Source organism: Daphnia carinata, chromosome 3 (assembly GCF_022539665.2).
Source record: "Daphnia carinata strain CSIRO-1 chromosome 3, CSIRO_AGI_Dcar_HiC_V3, whole genome shotgun sequence".
NCBI classification, from domain to species: Eukaryota; Metazoa; Arthropoda; class Branchiopoda; order Diplostraca; family Daphniidae; genus Daphnia; species Daphnia carinata.
In genome coordinates, this window is record NC_081333.1 from 2,029,996 (window position 1) to 2,053,708 (window position 23,713).

The following is a 23,713-nucleotide window of genomic DNA, read 5'->3' on the forward strand; positions in this document are numbered from 1 at the left end:
AGTAGACTAAAATATATCTATTGGTGTGGTCTAATTCGCATCCGCTGAAAGAGGAACGGATTTCCTGGCCGGTGCACCAACAATTCAACCATGTCACTATAATCTGATTGTAGTGTGATATCTCGTGTAGACGCTGATCGACGTTAAATGCCGCACAAGTTTAATGCGGGGAAATCAGTCAGATTGAACAATAAAGAAATTATAACAGTTGCGCTATGACGGCGAAATTTCTATTCAAATTCGTTCAAAATTCATCGCCTACCGTGGCGCCCTACGAGGTCTGAATCTTCGCAGGTAAAATCACGAAAAGTTTAAGGGTGAAATTGTATGTATTAAAACTTGACACCAAATCCGTGTACATGAAACGACTCCGCTTCATCTATGCCAGGATTCAGCCTCTACAACGGGCAGCAAAGCTTTTTAATGCCAAACCAGCATCTAAGTCCGTCTCCTGATTTATTCCTAGCAATCATAATGAAACCTTTGCCACAGGATCCGTTACAAAATGGCGATGTCCCGCTCCAAAAGCATCTTGTGCTTGCCATCAGACGGTATTTGGGCACCGGTACCGTGGCAGTCTTTGAGTACAGAACTGGAACAATAAGAACTACAATAAATGAATCTGCATTTCAAATATGCATTTGAATTGCGCTAAAGCAAAATTATTCTTACGGTGACGTTCCTCTCTTGAATATGCATCGATAATTTCACGCATGTCCGTGCCTAGAAAACAAAACAATGAAATAAACGAATAAAGATAGAAACTTGCAGCCATCCAATCTATGACACTAATGAGCATTTAAATGTATACCTTTTGTATTCAAACGCTGCGTGTTAGCTAATGTAACAACGGCCATCGATAGCAGCACCTGAATACAGCAGAAAATGAAAACGATATCAAATTCAAGTTCGAATCAATTAGCCTAAATTTACTTTGAAAATTTTAAATGAACCAATTTTAGCAAGTGAGCATTAGAATGGGAGTGTCAGGATGTATATTACCAAGAATATGGAGCAGTTCATATTGGTCTTAGGAAGCTAATAAATCTCCTGGCTGTTTTGAATATACAACAAGCACAGTCTAGAAATGGAGATCTGGAAATCAACTGTAATTCTTTTCGAACGAGATTTGGAATAACGAATGAATATAATGTTCTGTTAAAACGGGCATTTACCAGCGCAGTCCTTGTGGCTTTTCCGTATCCGGCTGCAATCTGAGTTTGGCTTCCGGAGTATGGTTCATGATCTTGTTCAGGTCTTTCCTGCAATTTCGTGAACAATCATTTCTTATTCAGGTGTTGTAAGAAAGACAAATGTGATTGGCTTCCTTGCCATACGTTCGGGCACAGTCTCCCTCAAATACATACCAGTTCTTAAACGTAAACACGTCACGACACGAAATTGGACAATCAATAACATAACAGATCACTTCACGTATTGAATACGTTGTGTTGAAGTGTAAACACCACAACCAAACGTAACAGAGTGCAGACAGAAATAGCACAACACCAGTCAACACTTCGTCTGAAGCCCTTGTATGTTTTCGTGATTCTGCTTGAGCCTGTTACGCAACTGGTAACCATCTAGCGGCGGGAGGCCAAATTGTTAGTGAACGAAGTTTCGGGACTGAGAACCAAAGAATGGTGGAACCCACCAGAAGATGGAGAGAGAGAGAGGAGCTGTTGCGTTCAGCGTGAAGAAAACGAGCCAACAACCAGAAACGTGAACGGCATTCAAATGTTTGATCAACTAGAAGAAATTCCTCTTCAAATAAAAGACGAACGCGTCTAGAAGTAAAAACCCATTAAACCTGTTTTGTTTTATTTCCGCGTAACGGATTCATAAAGGGACCTGCTGATGGTTGAGTGATGTCAGAACAACACCCTTAAACGATTATAACGAAAGATTCTTGTGCCAAGAATTTGTGTTAGCTAACGCATCGCAAAATATGAGATTCACATAACAATTACAGCATTTTCAATTAGGAAAGATAATCGCGATGTGCTACGCTTGTACACCATTAACTACAATCAAATCATTTAACTTTTAAGTTCTTAATTACACCGCTCTCTTTGAACCGTTACGCCTTCAACACAAAGTCTAAATCATAAATAATTCTAGAGCATTTCGAGGAGGATTGACCCTCTTCAAACGGAAGGTGAAACGAACCAGAATTTAGAAACAAAAACTAAAACTAACCCCCTCCCGAAAAAAACAAATCTGTGTCACTGGAAATGGCCCCACAGGCGGTCGAGTCGGTGACTGAGTGCGTGCGTGTGTGACATCGCAATGTCTCTTCTTTTTCCTCCCGCTGACACCAGCGGTGCCGTTGACCTCAGCTCCATCAAAAGCAGACGTCACCTAAGAGCAAGACCATATTTGATCATGTGGCCGGCGTTGCGCGCGCGCACCTTAAACATCCGTCGGCCGCGTTCTTCCCACCCCTAATGCCCCGTGTGTGTTGGGTTAAAGGTTTCCTTCATCCAACCGGGAGGAAGACAATTTAAAGCGGACGTGTTGCTCTTCTTTCTTTCCTTGTTTGTTTATCCTACAGTTAAAATTTCGAAATGAAAATGCTGGCCGGTGAAAATGGTTTGCTCTTGGTGTGACCTCACCGGAATGGTGTTGTGCCAAAGCTTCTCGTTCGTTAAAAAGAAAAAAACGATGTAGAAACAGACAAAAGGAACCTTGAATTTGCTATTAAATTATTTTATTCTTGGCGTTGGTGGCCATGTTGAACGATAAGTGCGACGCGTCTCTCTCTCTCGAACAGAAGAATTTCGAACATCACCGAGACGAAGAAAGAAAGAAAAAAACCTTGTTTTTACGAGATTGCAATCGTACGCTAAAGGACATGAAAAAAAAAATGTTGGCGAAAACGGATGCCATTGAAAAATGTGAAAAGCGGCAAGATGGATCGTTCAATAAAAATATCGCGTGGAATGCAAAAGTTTGGACCTTTTGCTCCGGACGACATTTAATTCTTCCTTGAATTTTTTGAAGAAAATGAGCTGCTCCGTCGTTGAGCTTATAAATAATGTTTGCGTACATGAATACTAACGAGGCCTTAAACACACAATCTTTATAGTTGAGTAGCTCAAATTCTAGGAGACCGGATCAGATTGCAGTAAACCAGAACTGAGAGGAGCAGGTTTTTCGTTGCGTTTGTTTACAACTAAAACTGACCTGCAGGTGCACTCTTAACGAGAATGCCGTGAAGAGCAGCTATAACATGAGGCCAAAACGACAACGCTAAAATAAAAAATGGCAGTTGCATATAAAAAAAATGACGCAGAAAATTTCAAGCAATAAAAACTAACATTGATACGATAACACAATTATTACCTGGCCAGCATGTGAACTGAAAGCCATTGCCTTCTTTTTGCATCTTCCGGCTACAATCAGGTACATTCGTGTAAGGAATTCTCTTCTATTGCAGTTGCTGTTTAATAGGTCCTCATTTTATATGCACACAAAAAAATGGGGGCAATGAAGAATCAGAGTGTCTTGAAAATATTCCAATGTCCCCTGGAGCCAGAGAACGACAGACGCCGATCGATCTTTCTGATAATATCCAATCAACTGTAGCGTCTAATTCTGTGAGCGCTGTATTTAAATTTCATTTGTTTTTTATCCTTCCATTTGCTGCGCACACTCATTAGATTCATTTTTTTGTTTTTGTTTAAAGATTCGTGATCTCTATCGTATGCGTTGGAAAGACCTTGATGCTCCGCTTCCAGCTCTGTGTCAAAGTTATAGGCGATATCCTTTTGAAATCCGGAAAGAAAAAAATGGAGGGGAGAGTTAGAGATCGGGCATACCTTTGGGGGTGGTCCAATGGGGGGGACGAGTGATCCATGGCCTGCTGCGTGAGTTGGACAGGGTCCCGTTAGATCCATCTCCCTTGAAGCAACTTACGAGACCTTTGCGGGTGTTTATACCACAGCAGACGCTTCTCATTCAATCTTTTTATCTCTTTTTACCCGATGCTATTGTGAGAGATTCCCCGACCAGATTCCAAGAGAATGGAAAAGAAAAAAAAAAAACGTTTTTTTTCTGCGGCGCTGTCAACCTGTTACAACAAATAAGACACGCCTTGTTTTTTTTTTCTTTGGAACGCTGCGATGTGGTCATTTCCTTCTAAAATTGTGTACGGTCTTCGAGAGATGCGGAAGACATTCCAGACATTTCTCTCGACAAAGTTCAGGTTATAAACGACGTGAGAACCGACAGGTAAAAATCCGATCGTATTTTGTCTATTGATACGCTTCGAAGTCACGAGCTTCACTAATGAAAAAACCCTATATCTTTTTTTTTTCAACGGAATATCGCCATTAGCTGGAGGGCTTCATGTTGATTTGTTTAATAGACGTTCTCATTACTAAGTAACTTCCTTTTCATACCAGTGGTAGCTTTCAAAACGGGGAGAGAGTGGCATCGGCCAAAAGATTTTGAATTTCTTATACACAATTTCTTGGGTAATGTCAGTACACATATCGCTTAGGGCCATGTATTATTCTTTTATATACAAACAAACTGTGTGTGTGTGTTTTAATTCTTTTAAGCTCATCGGTATGTACAAACAGCATGGGGTTATCTTCGTTCATACTTTGATACTTTCAAGGCAGTCGATTCCGTTCTAATTGGCTGTGAAGTCTTTGAAGTATGATGAAGACAAAAGGTATAAAATCACGAGTCACACAGACGCCGAACAGGGCCGCGTATCGACAATAGAAGCCGAAATGGTTTTCTAATTTAAAAGATAGCTGGAAGAGTTAGCGCTACGTCACGCTCTGGATTAACAGGAAGCCATTTTTTGTTGTGTGTGCAATTTTTATTTATTCTTTTTTTTTCTAATTTAAATAAATGAAAAATCATCAGCGCTAAAGTCGGCCCAGCTAAGTCAAACGCCCCGTGTAAACGTTTAACCGTGACTGGCCGTTAGAATCAGTCTTCATTATTCTAAACGGAGATTTAAAACTGCGTGACGACCCAGTTTTTAACATCACATTCTCCTATAGGACTGTCGATGTAATGTAGTGGTATGGCCACCACGGCCCAGCAGCACGGCATTCTAACAGACAGTACAGTTATATGTAAAAAATAAAATAAACTGAATCGTTTGTTATTCATTCTATGGGATTGTTAGACTTTCCTCAACTAGAAAATCTTGGCCGTACGTTTTTTTTTTCTTCGTTCACGACTACGCCAACGTCAACTGTTCTACCTGTTGGGTTTTTGGAACGTCTTTGGGTGCAAAGAAACGAGACGTCCAGCTGGTAGGATTCGTCACAGCATCCATCGGATGCATTCCAATTCGTAAGTAATGCTACGTGTTTTGTTTCTTTCCGTTCAGAGTTGCGGCAGATTTGAGAATGAAACATCAATATTCTAAACACGGATTTCCTTTGACTGTATGACTTCACTATCGCTGAATAAAATAAACAAATTTTTTAGATTTTGGTGACTGTGCGTTTTTATTTTCCTACGAAGGCTCACCGAAATTGGTAGTACCGTGTTTCGTTCAGGAAAGAATAGAAAAAAGGAAAAATTCTTAATTGATAAGAAAAAGAATTTAACGAGCAAATGAAACCTCAAGTAATAACTCGCGTGCTCTTCATTTTCGGCTGGCTCTGCATAGACTCTACAGTTTTTTTCATTAGCATCTGGTCAGATATGGCCGACATTCGAATGAAAGAATCTAACCCATCATGAATTTTTCGTGGCGCTGTTGCGGCTGTGGAGCACCAACGGTAATAATTGCATGTTCCTCGCGGGGGGGATGGGTCCCTTCGTTAGCCTCAAACTGATGGAGCGGAGTGAATCTGGCGCAGCAATTGAAAGAGGGGAGGAAAAACAAATCAGGTTATACACGAGCCTCGAATGTTTATAAAAAAATAGTCACATAAAATAAGAGGCTTAACTCCCAAACGAACGTTGCCCATTGTTAAAGCTAACCAGTATACCAGTACTCGTCTACGTTATGCTCTCCTACACACAGATATTGCAATAAAACAAACATTCGTGTACACTTCCATAGAATTAAGCCAATCAAATATTACACCTATTCAACCCAGTTATAGAAAACGTTGAAGGTATTCCAGATATCCAGAATCTAATGTCCGAGGGACTGAATGAACGCTCGAGTTTCAGGTGGAAATTGTGCAGCATCGTGTGTGTTGTATCATTTTCCCATCACGCACATAGCCGTTTGTTATACAGCACACAGAGCACGTCGCTAACAACCAAACTTCTTTTACTTCCTGCCATAGAGGCAAACATTGGCGGACATCAGCGATTGGGTTGTTTAGTTTTCATTCAATTTGAACGTGCTACGCGATTTCAAAATATAGTGCCAGGACGGACCGTATGTGCTCTCTTGTTTTATCTATACGGGTTGTTCACAGTTGGTTGATACTCTGCGGCTTGCCGTTGCGGAGATTCTCAGGTGCGGCAACCCGCAACAGTCTCATCGGCAAGCCTCTAGTGCGAATCGGCCATGGACTTTTGCTAGCGCCTTTGAGCTGTTAAACCATGTAGAAAACAGGACGCGCTACGGCGAAACGCAACTGTTACCTTTCCGAATATACCGGTACGCATGTAAGACTGAATTGACCCAAACAAACTGTTAATCCCAATCGGAATTCTTTCCAGTTCGATGGACACACAAAAAGAAAATTCGGGTTTCATAACATCAGCCGTGGCATTCATCATCGATGTAGGCTAGCCCAGTTTCGAACGTCATTGTATTGTACACAATCCGCACACACAAACATTCCGACTTTTGTTTGCCCGTGAAAGGACGGCCAAGAATCCTAGCCAAATGTGATATCAAAAACTGCGCTTTGGTTATAGGAGGCCTCGAGGGTGGAAGAAACGAAAAGATTTATGCGAACAATGATCGGTTCGTCTGGGTATGTACGTGGCAACAACAAAAGCCTATACAAGTGTACATACCTGATGCTATGAGGTATAGAGACCCTCGGGTGCAGGTTTGAATCACAGGCTTATAACGGGGATTCGATTTTCTTTCGAAAGAAGAAGAAGAACCCTGAAGCAGACGTGAAGCTCTCACTCCCGCTGCGATTTGTTACGCCATTATGGTTATTTATCGACATGTCCCTTACACTTACAGCTAAAGCATACAAACGTTTGGCGGTGTAAATGATAGATAAAATACATATATATATATATTCTTAGAATTATAGACCTTTGTGAAAGTTTGAACCCTCAAAACGCACGGTGATTGAGCTGCGTTATAACCGATCGTTGGCCGTTTCACTATCGCCAGCCCACCATCTTCACAAGCGAATAATGCATCGGTTGTTGAGAAGCTAAAATTATTCGGCGGGATTTTTCAGGTGTCACGCTGCATCGGTTTGACCATAATAATATTATTCCTTGTCCATTAGAAATACAGTATAACTGTGTAGCGCATCGTAAACATCAACGTCACATGAGAAACACCTAAAGATGGCCACTCTTTTTTGTTTTGTTTTTCTTACGGATTGTCGTATTTCCTGTATTACCACATTATAAAAAAAATCACGCCCGAAACACGGCGTGTAATCACACTAACTGGGTGTAACGCTGTAACAACATGTCGACCATCGCGACCCCGTTGAGTTTGTTGTTTTATTCTGTTTGCCTCGTTCAGCATAAAGATCCATGCACGTAATGAACAACAGCAAGTTGACGAACGATTCGAATCAACTAATAGTTCATTACAATTATTAAAAGAAACTAACTGTTCGCGCATTCGATAGCTGTTTCATTTGCGTGTTTAATAAGCATAAAAACAACGACTGGAATGACTGCCAGTTCGTTCAACCTGATGCTGGATCAGAAATGACCCGTCTTGTTGAAAAAGTCCGTCTTAATCGGATAAACAACTAACCGCACACACACACACACAAAAAAAAATGGAATTCCAGAAAATCTGCACCACTTGCCAGATTGCTCACGAACAGCAAATAGCGTTATGCATTGTACATTTTTTTTTTTTTTTGTTATTTCTCTATAGCTCTTGTTCTGGTTTACCGCTTCAAAACTTGATAGAAAAAAGCAAAACAAAATTGCCTACAGATGGCCGAACGAGTTGCTGAAAAAAAAAAAATGAAAACAAAAAAAGACGAGGAAAATAAACGAAGATGCACATCATTAGGCGTGCGAGAGTAATCAGACGAACTCACAGATCTGAAAAAAAAAAAAATACAACTAATAATATGTAGGAAAGAGTACCGTATAGCATCGAGCTGTTGGCCGAGGCAATTGGGCATTCAGCTATACGCGTCCCGAACGTGATTCTTTGTCCAGCGAGAAAAATCCGCTAACTGGGGAACGGTCAGCTCGTGGTTTATTGCAATAAAGAATAGGTGTACTGGCAAACGAGGAAAATGTGAATTGCGGCAATGAGACGGAACAAACGCAATTGATTTGCGCCGCTGGCCGATGGGATTCTCCACCCGCCGATCTATTCTGATTTTTCAAAGTAGATGTTTCTTCTCTTTGATCTTGCGCAATGAAGCTATATAGCGTAGTTGCATATCGATCGATAATCAATGCAAATTACATTGAACGTGCAACATTCGCCTTTATAGCGCTTCTTTGCCGCACGCCGGTCGAAACTCTTTTTCAAGTAGGAAGAAGAGCGATCGGATCCGGTTGAAAGGAGATGCTGAATTTTCCCGATGATGTGAACTGAGAATAAATAATAAGAGAGTCCATCGAAGAGAACAAAAAATGCAACAGGTCTCTCCACAGTTGTCGAGACGAAAGGCCCCCGCAAGCAAATCATCCAACGGAATAGCCAATGGAAGGATGGACGCTTCTCAAACACAACATACGTGGACACACACACACACACACACACACACAAACCACCACCCGGAAGTCTTTTTCCCTTCCTTTTTTTTCGTCTGTGTGTGTGTGTGTGTGTTACACCCTGGTTGGTGATTCACGGTGCGTTGAACACGTATTAAAAAAAAAAAAAAAAAAAAAAACTCCGTAAGGCTCTCGACCGCTTATGCCATGGGAACGTATCGTTCTTGTTTTCGTTTTTTATATTCCGCTTTTTTTTCTCACTTTCCACGCGTCCAGCTGATGTTTCAGACAAGACTACTACTCTTTTCACACTGGGAAAAAGTCTGTAACAAGTTCAGGCTCCACGTCTCTAACGTTTTTTTCGGCTCTTCCTGTTTGACGTGTTGGCATTTCGCTCGCCACATTCCAATCTCATTTCAACTGACATCATCGAGAAATGTACGAATTATTATTTTTTTTTCCTTTAAGACATCACGCGGACTAGATCACGCTGAGCTTTGAATTAAGAAAAGCCGATGTGAACAGATGCACGAAAGCGCACCATTCATCGTATCAAGTATGGTCCGTTTTGTCCGGGGCCATCATTTGTCTAGACGCGGAGTTTGAAACATTCCTTTTAGATTCGCCAAGTGTTTTGCGCCACCTGTACGGACTAATCATGTTTTTTTTTTTTTTTTCGACTTATTGGCCAGCGTGTGCAACATGCTGCTGGGCGCACTAAAAAAAACGAAAAGAAAAAAAAAGGCGACGGTCAAGGCTGGTATAATAACCAGTGAGGCGAAAGTCCGCTAGAGCTCTCTTCTCCGCCTCGAGGTAAAAACGTCTCATCGTCTTCAATTGTTTTTTTTCCTCCTTTTGCAGCTCCTCCCACGTCCGCAGGGGCTTTGCACCTGCAGCTGTTTTTTTTTCTTCGAAGACGGCTTGAAACGGTTCATACACCTAGCAGCGGCATCGAATAGTGGCAGTCTTCTTCGGATCGCTTCGACCGGTGCAAGTGTTTTCTAGCAGCTCCCCTCAAGTCTCATCTGATTTTTACGCTCCTCGTCCTTTGCATTTACCTTCGTTTTTTAAATTATAAGTTCTTCAATTTCGGTTTGTTCATTTCTGCCTATCTCCTTCGTACGGAGTACGATTCTACACGTCATCAAACCAATCGGATCGCCTTCAGCTCGTCATTTGTTTTTATTCAAAAGGTAAGAAGTACTTTGCCTTGTGCGTTATACCAGTTTGGGATGTTCTTATTCAAAAGTACCGTACGTAACACAGCCATACCTTTTTTTGGGGGGATGACATGAGGTACCAGAAAACACGAGACTGACCCGCTATTTCTTAATTCTTATCCCTCCCCCTCCCGGTGGCGTAAATCTTATTACGTTTTTGTGTGTGTGTGTGTGTGTGTGATGAAACTGGACCTTAGGGGTGGGGATCGAAAAGAACCTGTTTAACTCTCTCAGGTTAGTAGTAAAAGAATGTCGATTGATTTCCGCCTCCCCGACAAAGATTGAGAGAATTTGGGTCACAACTTGACTTCTGGACACATTGTTGCTGGGACGATCATCAGAAGATGAGTCGAAAGAATCAAAAGAAAAAGAAAAAAGGTGGGAGGGTATGGAGGGTAAGATGGTATAAGCACTTGAGGGCTTCAACGCATATACCTTTTCTCAGGTACAAGTAGTCATCAACATTCCTCTCGATTGTTGTTGAAAGGAGCTCTATGATTATACCGGTGGTGTATTTACGTATGCAATCCCGCGGCATCGTTCAGCTTCTTATTTTTGAATTTAACAAAAGAATGACGAAACATAATAAAAAAAAAAAAATAAGGGGAATTTTAAGTTTTTTTTACGTTGGGATGTAAGAAGCTTTAGAAAGAAAAGGTTATCCAAATAACCCGGTACGAACAGAGAGCCATTTAGTTATCGTCGTTGGGTTTTTTTCTTTTTTAGGTCAGGATTGTAAGACTCAAATGTCCATGCAGAGAGAGAGAGGGTGGGTTAAAACCATTTTTTTTTCTTTAAAGAAATAAACATACGAGAAAGCATTCCTCAAGCGTGTCGTCGCAGGGTCTTTCACAAGTGCCGTTAGCCCTTGGATAGAAGCAAAAAGGAACCCTCTGTTATTTTCTTCTATGTTCCTTCTTTTTTTCCCTTCTTTTCTACTGACACAAACACGTACATCTTTTTTGGCTTTTATAACAAGGTGCGTGTACGCTTCTCTATAGGTCTTCCATTTTTGTATTCCAACCATATTTTTTTTTTTTCAGATTTGGTTTGGCTCCCTTCTTGTTTCGCCCTCTTCCCAGTGGCTCGTTTATTTCAAGTTTCTCAGATCTCGATAGGCTATAGTTCTGCATTTCTATGCTGTTGTATCGGTCCGGCGCTACGAAAAGCCAACGGTACCTGCAAAGGTACCGGTGTAATATTGCGGAAGATTCTTCTCCCTTCCTTGTGCGTATCTTTTGAAAAAAAAAACAAAAAAAAACAATCCCTGAAAGGTAAGAAGACACTCTAGCAGGTAGCCATCTTGATTGAAGATAGGGAAGGGGGGGGGTTGTTAACCGTTAGGGGGAGAAGGAAGACATACTGAAAATGTGAACTGAAAACGATTTTTGCGTGTTATATAGTTCTAGGGCTTTGAGTCATCTATACCTGACGTGTGGTACGGTCATTTACCTTATGGGTGGAGCAACGTTGGGTGTTGTGCTTCTTCAACTTTTGTTTAACGTTTTTTTTTTTTTTTTTTTTGCTCTCATCAACAACACAGAAATTGACTCATTCTCTTTGTGTACACGACAGATAGGCCGAAAAACAAGAATGACTAAACTAACTTGAGTTGAAACTAGAAAACAGGATTACAAAATTATTGCCTTTTTATGGCAACGAGCGGACAGAAAAAAAGAACTGTCAACGAAGCAACGGAATCGCTAAAAAAATGTCGGTCGCGCCAGCCGGTTTCTGCATAACTGTTTGTGTCGGCCCTCAAAGTCCAGAACACCAACCTGTTGCCATAAAGATTGAAAAGAATATCCAATTAGATGAGAAAAACGAAAAGCAAAGGAGAGGTTTTTTTTTTTTTTTTAAGAGATCACGAAAGATCGTGATGATTGTTGATGATCTTCACGACGAATTGGCCCCGTGCACATCCGTTCGAGCGTCTAAGTGACTCCCGCCAGTCCATCGCGTCATTCACGAAGTGGAAAGGACGACGACGACGACAAAAAAAAAGTGAGGGTGGGTCAGAGGAAAGGGCCAGATTACACTTGACACTCTTATCTTTTCTTAACTCCATCGTGACATCGACACGAAATGTAAAAACCAAACAGTAATACGAAGGCCCCAAAGTTCAGGGTTGACGTTATCAAAAAAGGTCAAACTTGCTTCTTTTGATCGTGAACTTCCTCATCGTCCCTGTGGCATTGTCGCATTAGCGTGATATTCACGTCGCTCTTTAATCCAATTCTAAAAAGAACACTTTCATTACAACTAAACACGAGTCCTTTTCTTTCTTTCTTTCTTTTTTTTTTTTACTCACTTGTCTTGTCTTTTGAAAATTGATCTTTAAAACAGGGAAATAAATCGGCTCGTTGCTCTCGCCAAACGACTCTCGCAAGATTACGAGGTGTAAAGCGGTTACGTGTTTTACCTGCACCCGATGGTCTTTCCGGATGTACAAACCTTGACCGTCAAAAGCTCTCTGACTTTGAACAAGTTATATATACATTTTTTTTTTAAATCCCGACAGATTGTGCGTCTGATTAGCGAGCGACCATTTTTGTTCTTTTACATTTCGCATCGCGGAAGGAGCGAAGCGAAACCGTTGGTTTTATTTCAAACGGGTCTCGAATGTTCAGACGCATGGAACCCGGAAAAGAAGAAGACTGAGATTATTAAATGATTACTTTTTGTCTAGCAGCACGGCTGCTAGCGCATCTGGCAAGCACGGCCGCCCTAAAGGTTCCATGAACCGGTGCGCGTCAATTGTTTTTCTGACGTCAGCGCCAGGACGTCCACTGCGTTCCCAGTTTCTGTCCAGCCATATATATTTTTTGTTCAACCTGTTCCAACTCTTTTCTTTTTTTTTTTTTTTTTTTTTCACAAGGCGTTGACATAAAAATGTTTTCCTTTCTATTAGTCGATCGTCTTTTATTTTTCTTCCCATGCTTCCCATCAGGCTGGACAAACTCCTTCGTGTCTCCCCTTTTTTTTTTTGTGGTCGTACCATCGAACCGCACGCTGTTGGCCGCAACAAGTTCTTCATCCCGTTCTTTTTGACAATATCTGACAGCGTCTATTCACCTGACTCTTTTTTTTTTCATTAACAAGCGTCCATTGCCCAAGAAATCTGAAATGAACGAAAGGCCAAAAGAATTGCTGTTGTCTGCAATCACCTTGTTAGTGGAAAGATGTACAGTTACGCGTGTGGTCCACTGCTGTTGCGGATGCTGCTCAGTGGACCGAAACGACCCGCATTTCGTCGATTTCGAACTCATTGTTTTTAATGCGCAATGTCATTGTTCTTTCACGAGCATCTTCGTTTCGTTTCTTTTCACCTTGCGAGGGTGGGAAAATTGTAACTGGTCATCACCGGTTTACCACGGTGGACGTTCTCTTGTGCATCACGATGGCAACAGGTGCGTTGGCCGAACGCTAGTGGCCGTGCACAGCGGAAACCGTTAACTTCCATGTCTGTCTTGCAACCGAACCAAACGAAAAAAAAACTAGTTAACTTTTAGATTCCTTTTTGTTTTATTAACCTTGTGTTTGTGATGATATCGCAAACAGACGATGTCCAACAGGTCCCTGTTTTTCGGAGGGACTCGAGAGATTTTCACAACAATTAAGAGGTAATCGAAGGGCTTTCCCAATCACACAAGAGATAATTAAAGTGTGACTATGGTCTGATCGTTGGATTCAAATGAATTTTTGTTTTTAATTGTATACGGGTCGTTATTCGTTTAGCAAATAATGACCATAGACTCACGAGAAAGTGCACGATATCCAACACTTTATTTTTACATTTTCCACCTTGAAAAATTTTTGCTCGTAAAATGTGCGTTTCCTTTTTTTTTGTTTTCAACAGCAAGTTCAAGAAAGAAATATACCGTTGCGGAACCGCGAGTTGTAAAAACTCTCTCTCTAACCCACACACTCTCTCGCCACATAACTCCCTCCCCCCCCCCCCAGTTCACCTGAAGGCAATCTCACGTGAACGCCGTACCACCAGTCCTGTTGCTGGGGCCCTTTTTCTTTTACGCCGTGAACTTTTTGAACTATGATTATCCGATCGTTTACAATAAAAAAAAAAAAAAAAAAAGAATTGGAAAGGGGAAAAAAAAATTGGCGATAGTGTCGTGTACACGCAATAAGCGACACCGTGCGTCATTAGTTTCCGTTCGAAATGGGGAAGGAAGGAAAGACACGAAGAACACAAAACAACATCCGTTTTCGTTATTCCGACGACGATTTTTGGTCAGTGCTTCCGGGCATCCGCTTGTTATCTTCACTTCCTTTATAGCAAAACCCGCTAAAGAGACAACGAGTAAAATGAATGAATTCACGACCGTGCGCTGCGTAGCAACGAACCCGAAAAGGCTCAGCAAGTTTAATCACGTTCTTCTTTTCGATTAGAATTTCATTGTTTTTTTGTTTTTTTTTTCGATTGACAAAACACTTTTGGCTGGATGAACACGACCCTAAATCGCGTTGCCATCGCCTCTTCTTTTAGTCCGTTAACGGCTGACCGGCTTGTTCCATCTGGCCGGTCAATCGGGCCATCAGCTTGCGTCGCACCGCAGGGGGTTTCCGCCATTTGCACGACGTCATGACGTCATAACGTGGCAAAATGATGATGCCCCCTCCGATTGTCATAAGAAAACTGAAAGTGCATTGATCCAAACGGCAGGTGGCCAGCTGGTGAAATGGCCTGCCCATCTGCTTCGCCGATGTTTTCAAATAGAAACGCCCATTGCGCTACACAGTTAAACTAACCAATTTCCTTTTTTCTCATTGCCATTTTCGCAGGATCGCCATTTGCTAGCAAAAACAATCTACCGCATCTCTCACGTTGCTGCGTGCGTTGGGCAGCGGATTCCAAAAAAAGGGACGTCGAACGGAGCCTTCACTACCTTCTAGATACTCGGGAATAATGAAAAGTCGGGGGTCGACAACCATGCCAGCTCTGATGGCTCTGCTCTTCGCCGTCCTTCAGGTAAGCCATCATCCAATTGAAGGCCTGTAAATAACTATGCAAATGTGATGTTGCCTTTCGGTTTTTTTTTCAACGGGGCTATTTTTTTTTTAAAACTCGATGGCTTAAAGGAGATGTGCTGATAGGGTCGAAACAGCTGCACATACAAATGGCCGCATTGGCCGCAATTGTTATTGAGGAGCTTTTGTCGGGGCTGCTATAAATTTTGCCGGAGAGCCAAACGTGACGTAAATGAGATGGGCATTTCATGCAGACAAATCAATCGGTTTATTTTGCATTTTTAAATGTAAGGATTACAGACAAAAAGGAATTATCTTAAAGCGATTTAAACAAAACAAAACAAGAGGGATTGAACATCAATTGCTGCTGTTCGACTCTCTTCATTCACGAAGCAAAAAAAGCGCAAAAAAAAAAAAGACTGAAAAGCTGGGATCGGCTTCTAGGAAATAAAGCCGTGAAATTCATTTGAATATATTTCTACACGTTCAAGTCTGTAAATTACATTCGTTGCTGGCGGGCTCCGTGACAGCGGACTCCATCGTCGCTTTTTTTTTTTTTTCAAGTTACACGTTGTACTCTGCGGCTGATATGTTCTTAACGGTATACCCATGTTACGAGCAAAAAATGTGACTTGCCCGTCTGCTGTGCCAAGGGATGTACATATCCGCCGGCTCTCGATTCTACGCCTCATCGAACATAAGCCCTGGGAAGGGGAAAAATCTCTTTTTTTTTTTAAACTAACGGCTGTCGAATGAAAGAGAAAAGAAAGGGACTTATTTTTTAAATCGTTACTGTATGTGGCTTTCATGGGAAACGGCCGTGACAATCAGGGAATGCGGATAGGGAAAGGAGAAGGCGGATGAAAGAGGAAGTTACAGGTAAAATGCAGTTAGGTATTTTTATTCTGCGGTCGTCAGGATTGCATGTCTCTGTATTTAATATACCCAGCCTATTCTTGTTGAGACCATTTGAGTAAAAGCGATGGTCACTGCACTTGCTTCGGCATTTCCGATGAAGAAAATGTTAACTGTTTTTTTCTTTCTTTACACAGCCATGTGTCGTATAGTTTGCAACGGTATTCACGTCTATTTTCAAAATGCGGTCTACCGATTTTTCTGATTTCTTTTATTTGCCTTTGCTGTGGGGACTCGAGGTGGGCAAACATTCCATTCAAAAATAACGACGAGTCACTGCCCACGCGAAAAAAATGAGATGGCGTGTTAATAGCGAATAAGGAAACCCCAACGAAAAAAAAACGAGTGGCCGAACGAAGAATGTGAATGAACATCAGCAAGAGCTGCAGCTTTTTTTTTTTTTTTTTTTTTATATGTTAATGTCCTATATAATATTTTTTTAAACAAATGCTTTTAATCTTTGGTGGACCGAGGATGGGCCAAAAGGTCACAGCCTCGGCTTTTGGGTATCAGCAACGCCTTATCGCGTGCACCACCCGCGTTTCACCTTTCATTTTTTTTGTTCCCCCTCTTACCTGAATCATCTCGCCCGTTGGGATCGTAACACCCATTCAACAGCTTTGCATTCCGGAATGTTGAACAACAGCCTTATCAAAAATTTGCAGGACGATTCAACTCGATCTACCTCTTGTAATTATAGAGAATTGATGCACAAAAAGATCCAATCTTCATTTCTATTTGAAAGGGAGTCTTTGTGTACATCTACCAGGAACTTGTTTCAAGCCAGGGCCAACAAAAAAAAAAAAGAGTCAGCCATTTGCAAATGCAGTGGATCGTAGTATATGTACAACAGTTTGGAACATTGCTCACGTAAAACAATAAAGCTCTACCCAACGGGAGAGCAGCTAATGTTTTACGACTTTGCATTTGACGCTGTCGTGAATAAGAGAGCGTGCGCACGCTCGCGTCGCCGCCCCGCAACAATGCCCGCCATTTGCAGTAGACCGTGCAGATTGGGTACACGAAATTTAAAAAAAAAAGAAGGAAAGAGAGTTCTACTTTTATTATTGTAGACACCCCGTGACGGTTGATTCATATTTCGTGTGTTTTTTACGACGACAAAAGTTTAGTCTTCACGAAGGTTATAGCCCTTTTCTTCTTTGAATCTATCCTCTTTCTTAAACTCTGTACAAACAACAGCAGCCTCTTTTAATGACGTCATTATGATTGAATTTTTATTTTTTTTTTTAAGGAAACAATCGCAGTTAGAAGAATAACACTTGAATTTGATTCGTTATTAGGTGAGCGTGGGCCAGAATGCGCTCGGTCAGGAGCCGTGGCAACAGGAACGGCCTCAAAATCTGCCGCAAATTCAGAATTTGGAGGTGATGTGCGCCAAGGATCACATGGAAGTCCAGCTGTCTTTCGACAAGCCCTTCACCGGTTTGGTCTTCTCCAAGGGCCAGTTCGGCCAGGACAACTGCATCTACGTCCAGCCGAAATCCGGCCGCAACAATTTCCGCTTCTCCATCATCTACAACGGCTGCGGAACCAAGCCGGACGCCAAGGGCAAATTCTACGAGAACACGGTCGTCGTCCAGTACGACGAGGAGCTGATCGAAGTCTGGGACGAGGCTAAACGTCTCCGCTGCGAGTGGTACAACGACTACGAAAAGACGGCCACCAAACCGCCTATGGTCATCGCCGATCTCGAAGTGGTTGAACTCAACTTCAGAGGTTCATTTTCTTATTAATTTATGACACTTTAGTTCTAAAAAAAATTAACTCAATTTATATCCCTGCATATTCACAGGTGATAACGTCGACTGTTGGATGGAGATTCAAAACGGGAAAGGACCTTGGGCCAGCCCAATCAGTGGCATCGTCCCGCTCGGTTCCACTCTGACAATGGTCGTGGCCATCAACGATCTAGCGGGTAATATTATTTTTTTATTATTATTCCCATTCAAAATGATAGTCACTGAGCAATTTCTTTTATTCACATCGGGTCACTGATTTTCTAGGTGAGTTCGACATGCGCGTCAAGTCATGCGAAGCCTCCGACGGAGTCAACAGGCCCATCCAGCTGTCGGACGAGCACGGATGCGTTCTCCGGCCGAAAATGGTCTCGAAATTCTTAAAGTTGCGCAGCAACGACGGCCGCTCGACCGTGATGAGCTACGCCTTCTTCCACGCTTTCAAGTTCCCCGACTCGCTCCAAGTTTACATCCGATGCAAAGTGGAGATCTGCCGTCACGGATGCCCCGAACACTGCGACAAGACACTCAGCCGCGTGGTCGATCAGCAATTGGCCTACACCAGCGAGACGAAGGCGTCGTACAGTCCGGCCGGAACAGCTCCCATTGCAGCATTCTCTCCTATTCCGGCGCAGCAGAAATCGGCGTACGAACTGCCTCCTCAACCTGTGCCCGTCCGCAATTCGTTGCCGCCCGTGCTGCCACCTCAAGGGCAACAGTATTTAGCTCAAAGACGGACGCCTCTTCCGGCCGCTCCGGTTAAAGAACCAGAGGTGGAACAGCCCAGCAGCAAACGTCCGTTCTTTGGCCTGCTCGGACGCAACAAGCAGAGCAGTCCGGAGCGTTCGTCTCGTCCTGGACTCTTCCAGAAGAAGAAGGACAACTTCAGTCCAGTCGCCGCCGCTCAGGTGGCCCCTCCACCTCAAGCGCAGGCTCAGGTTGTCGACGTTCCCATTCCAATCCCGGGCAGCCGGACACAGGACGAAGGGCTGATGGTCTCTCTCCCGTCTTCCATTCCTATCGATCGTCCCGAGGCTAAAGAAAACAAAAAAACAGAGGACAATAAATATTCAGAACGCGGACCGGGCAAATTCCCGCACGGACCTCGCAGTCTCAATTTCGATAAGCTCGAGTAAATTCAATTAAAAACATTTCATCTCATAATACGTTTTAAACATGAATTTTTCTTTTATCAAAACAGTATCGCTCACATCCATGACCTGAGCCAATACGAAGTCCGCGACAGGAAGGAAGGTCTCAAGAGCCGGCCGAAGCGTTCATACGCCATTCACGAACGTCACGTGCGTAGTGCGGATGTCGGCGTTAAAGTCGGCTACGAAGTGATCTCCGCCGTCGATTTGGCCTTCTCTCTGAACAGCAACGCCACTGGAGAGAACGACGTTCCAGGCGTCACCATCTTCCAGGGCAAGATCCGCGAAGAAGTCGTCTACGGCATTTGCTTGCCGGCTCCAGGCTTCTCTGCCTTGTTCGTCCTGCTGGCCATGTGCGTCGTCATCTCTGTTTTGGTCGCCTCTTTCCTCTGCTACCACAGGCAGTTGCAAAAAGCCGATCACGACGGCCCGTCTCATCCGCACATGAGCGTCGTCGGAAGCGTCGTCGCACCTTCCATGCCGTTCCGTGACTGGAGCACGGTCCACTTTATCCGGAATCCCAGTAAATCTGTTTTAGAGACCCAATCTTAAAGTGTGGGGTTAAAAGGAAAGAACAAAAACGAAAGAGCATCGGTGAATCATTTTGGTCCAAGGCCCACAAACATTTTGAAGTAGAAAACAGACTCAACAAAAAGTACAGAATAGGGCGGGATGGGCGAAGGTTCTTTGATTTTGTATTCAGCATAATTTATTTGATTTATTTCAATTTTTTTTTTTTTTTTTTTTTTTATTATTCTCGCAGTTTTTCATTCGATTTTTCAGCCCAGTTTTGAATCGTATTTAAACGAAGACGCCCAGTTTCTTTCTTCTTTCGAGAAATCTCTTTGAAAAATCATTACGGACCGGTTAGGTTTATTTATTGAAATATCTTATTTATTTAATACTTGAAGGATTGTCTTATTCTCTCTCGAGGTCTCGACTAACGAGCAAAAGTTTTCTGACTGAGAGTCGTGGGCTGTCGGCGGATTTCTCCCTTTACCTTTTGTTTTTTTTTTTGTTCTGTTTTTTATTGTATGGGTTTCTTTTAACAAAGGTGTTAATTTTTAGTTTCCCTGAAACGCAAAAGGTTTCTTTTTTCTAAATTATTTTTATTCCTCCTCCTACACCTACACCTACACAGGACACATTTTTCCATCTCTTTCATCTCTCGAATCTACATCAAATTTCGTTATTTTGATCTATGCTCAAATGCCTTAAATTTATTCTCTGGATGGACTTGTTTTCTTTTAATGGCCGCTTCGTTTTTTTTTTTTTTGTTTAATTAATTTATTCCGTTTTTATTTATTCGGTTTTTGTTCCACAACAGGGCAGAATTTGTTTTTTTTGTTTTTTAATGATTTCCGATTTTTGAATATCGATCATTTTTCTATGGCTCTTGCTATTCTTATTTCCACAATCTTTCTTTGGGGCGGTTTTACCTTTGTCATCATTTGATTATTTATTGAGAAGATGAAGAAAGATATTTACATACCACATTCACGCACAGATACACGTACACACACGCATACACAAACACACACAAAAGGGCAAGGGAGGAGGTACTGATTTGTACACAACCTAACATATTTTAAGTCCTATGAGAGTTAACCTCATTCCTTTTTGTTCTTTTAATTATTATTTTTCAATTTTTTTAAAATTTATCTCCTCTCTCTACATCCGTCTATTTCTCATTATTTGGATTTGTATCAAGAGATTGACGATAACGGAAGAATTTGATTCCAATACATTAATGTACAATTCGTGAGGAACCGCGTTCAGCGGCGACTTAACGGACAAACAAAAACGGTTTCATTCTTATCTCCTTGATTTCATTTTTAAATCTCAAAATGATTCATGGAATTAAAAATGGGTTAGAGAAAGGCGTCGCGACGCCTAGTTGACATTGAAACTCAATGCCACGACGGAGTTTCGGAATGTCAGACGTCTTGGTATGTTGATATTAATAGTTTTGGCTATTTATACGAGAGCCTTCCCCCTCCCCCCCCTCCCCCGCTTCCCCTCCCTCATCCTAGCGGTATTTGCTTACGGAGCATGATTGATAATGCCGGAATAAGATTATCATGTCTCTTTTTCCCTATCGTCTGCTGCTACGGTCCCTTTTTGCCCAGCTATTGGCAAGGGGTGACCTCGCCTAGACGTCCAAACTCTGCCGCGATATTATTTCCAGCTGGTGCGGCTGAGCGGCCACTCTGCGTGTACAGAAGGACGCACACGTTCGACGTGATTCAATCATTCCTGCCTTATTAGGATATCTACATCGGTAGGAATGTCCTCGTCAGCCATTTTTCTTTTTTGATCCGCACTCCTTGTCCATGAGCTGTCGTTTTATTTTTTTAAATTTTGGGATAACATGTCGAAAGGCTTTTCGCTTTGCGTGAGGCAATAGGATTCCCCATTTGGATGGACAAAGGCTATCGTTTCTTTAAATAAATTTTGTGTTTTAAATTAACTGATGTATAGCGGGCAGGTGGAAATGTCAAACCTGTTTGAAAACAAGATCGGTTTCAGCGGTTGTTCCCTTTTTCATTCCAGGATGGCCACTAGGGATCGTTGCGTGCAAGCCAATCTGTTAAATACAGTAGATTCAAATTCAGTTTGAAAAAGGACAATAGCGTCTTTGTTGAATCGCCGTTTCAAATGACGAGGAGAGTTTGAAACGCGAGTTGCTTTGATCTCAACGCCGATCGATTCGCTGCTTTTATGGACAACACTTGTTCTTTGATTTACCAATTAATTTGGTAATTTAGTAAAGATTGGTATTCTAATGACAATACACTTTTCAGCTGTGACTGCATCACATGACGAAATCAATTTGAACAACCCCATCCCAACCCCGTTCATAAGCCCGACTCTTCCACTAAAAAATGAAGTTTAAAATTTTAACTTGAAATATAGCTATATGTTATTTTCTACAACTAAACCTAAACTATGATTACGAATAAAATATTGATTTTCATAGAAATTCAGCGGTTTTGAATAAAACGGAATTAAAGTGGGTTTAATCGCAACCCACTTTGAATTTGAATAACTCGTGAACTCTAAAGCTCAGGTCAAAACGAATTAGATTTTCGACATCCTCGTTCGATTCCGTATCGAAATCACGCATTTGCATAGTTATACCTAAAATTTTGAAAACATAAATTAAATAAATGGAAAAGTCGGGCTTATTCTGTAGGCCGGGCTTATTTTTCGTGAAAAAAATCGAACTTAAAATTTTGATTTGCAATCCGATAAAGTATAACCTGTTGTAATCAACATGAAACGCCGATTTCGAATAAAATATTAATTTACCCTTTAATTACGTATTTTTTTTTAAATATATAACAGGAAGCGAATGGCGTTCCTTATAGGCCAACGCCAACTATTTAAATCATTTCTGGTTTGTTTTGTGTTTTCTAACTGAAGCGGCAATTTGCTTTTCTAACGCGGTCTCGCCCTCTTCGTGTTACAAATTAACGAACAACGCCCAGTTACAATGAAACAACATAATCCAAAACTCTCCTTTATCTTTTTGTTTTCTTAAATCTACTCTCTTTTGTCTAACATCTCACAGCCGTGTCGTTTTGCTGCCAGCTGTTTCGCGTCCATTTTTGTTTTTCGTCAGCTCGAAAGTCCTATACGCCATGTCCATTGTAACTGTCTGTAGTTTCAATGTCACGTATCCTTCTTGTATACAAGTAATCCGACATAATCAGCGGGAGCGTGACGAACGAGGCGTTGTTGATGCCCATCAGACAATCCACAGCAAACAACGAGCAGGGCTTTTTTCACGTTGAAAACACGTTCAAATTAGTGTTTACTCGTAAACGCACCTACACCGTCTCCACTTGATGTCGGCCGCACTTGTTTATTGTGACCGCTAGACTTTTGATTGTTTACATTTGCGCGCATCACCCCGTGTCCATTTCAAATTATTTTTCATTCCGACCTCGTGCAGATTTAATTTATTCCATCGACACAGTTCGAAAACGCCGCTTCTGTCAGACTAGTTTCATATTTACGTGGCTGCCTTTTCATATTTTGTTTGTTTTTCCTGACAAGCCCAAAGCTCAGCCTTTGTGTTGTTGTTGTTGTTTGGAACGTTGGCGGAACATGGGTTATGACAGCATTGACACCTGTCACATCTTATTTCTACGTCTATCTCGTGATTATTCCTTTGCCTTCCTCCACCAGTGTGGAACACCGGTGGATAGCCTTCCGTGTTGTTCCATCGTGACTGCGTCTGTCATCAGCTGTTAGCCTAGAAAGAGGAACGGTAACCAGCCAGACGTGTTCGTATTATAGAAGGGGGGGGGGGGGAAGGGAGAACGAAAGAAATTCCTTTTTATTTTTATTTAGAGAACCTTATACGGTGACACGCAGACTCTATTGAAGGTTGTTTTTAGTTTCTGTCACCGACTCACGGCCAACGTACCGTTTCTACTTTCTAAAAACAGATGGCCGCAGATTCAAGAAAACATTTCTGAATGTTTTTCTTATCCACTTGGCCGTCCGTAACGAGGGAAACTCAAACTACGGTGACATCCAATTGTAACAAGAGAAAACTGTGTAAAACGAAGAATAGATCAAGAGAGGGAGGGGGGGGGGGGCTCTGGTTACGGACTGAATCGACGTTGATATCCTTGGCGACGAGGTGACGATGTTGGCGCCATTCTCCGCCAGGCGTAACGCGCTTCAAACTGCGACGTCCTTTTTTTTTTGTTTTCTTTTTACAATTACGTCCGATCGAAAATAAAATAACAACTCTTAACGTTTTGCATAAGCACCTTAATTGGCGCTGGAGACACAACAAGACAAAAAAAAAAAAAAAAAAAAAATTGAAGAATGTGGTGGACGAGCG

The 23,713-nt window shown here is 42.0% G+C and overlaps 2 protein-coding genes across 3 annotated transcripts in view; one reads left to right on the forward strand and one right to left on the reverse strand.

The window, feature by feature from the left end:
- Positions 1–310: 310 nt before the first annotated feature.
- Positions 311–1,506, reverse strand: LOC130693760 (uncharacterized). Of its 2 annotated transcripts, XR_009001753.2 has the most exons (5): positions 1,368–1,506; positions 1,176–1,262; positions 812–869; positions 673–723; positions 311–592 (listed from the first exon to the last, which is right to left on the reverse strand). XR_009001753.2 is itself a non-coding variant. In XM_059494473.1 (4 exons), exons 1-4 carry the CDS (start codon positions 1,021–1,023, stop codon positions 399–401), a joined length of 324 nt encoding a protein of 107 aa, XP_059350456.1. In that variant the 5' UTR covers positions 1,024–1,139; the 3' UTR covers positions 311–398. The 2 variants fall into 2 exon arrangements, 1 of the variants encoding a protein (XP_059350456.1); XM_059494473.1 differs by lacking the exons at positions 1,176–1,262; positions 1,368–1,506 and adding an exon at positions 1,003–1,139.
- An 8,303-nt stretch (positions 1,507–9,809) lies between these two features.
- Positions 9,810–23,713, forward strand: part of LOC130693707 (uncharacterized) — a 29,299-nt gene continuing 15,395 nt past the window's right edge. The window contains exons 1-6 of the mRNA XM_057516895.2: positions 9,810–10,016; positions 14,844–15,030; positions 17,246–17,681; positions 17,758–17,880; positions 17,969–18,833; positions 18,903–19,407. Of these exons, the coding sequence (XP_057372878.1) occupies positions 14,968–15,030; positions 17,246–17,681; positions 17,758–17,880; positions 17,969–18,833; positions 18,903–19,404 (1,989 nt within the window). The 5' untranslated portion in view covers positions 9,810–10,016; positions 14,844–14,967 and the 3' untranslated portion in view covers positions 19,405–19,407. The remainder of the gene's footprint in view (positions 10,017–14,843; positions 15,031–17,245; positions 17,682–17,757; positions 17,881–17,968; positions 18,834–18,902; positions 19,408–23,713) is intronic.

What these genes read in the sequence shown, in the direction of transcription:
- LOC130693760 (XM_059494473.1), bottom strand. Translation starts at nt 1,023, where the DNA reads ATGAACTGCTCCATATTCTTG. An exon ending in TGAACTGCTCCATATTCTTG is followed by an intron (nt 870 to 1,002) that starts GTAATATACATC and finishes TGCTGTATTCAG; the next exon opens with GTGCTGCTATCGATGGCCGT. An exon ending in GCAGCGTTTGAATACAAAAG is followed by an intron (nt 724 to 811) that starts GTATACATTTAA and finishes TTTGTTTTCTAG; the next exon opens with GCACGGACATGCGTGAAATT.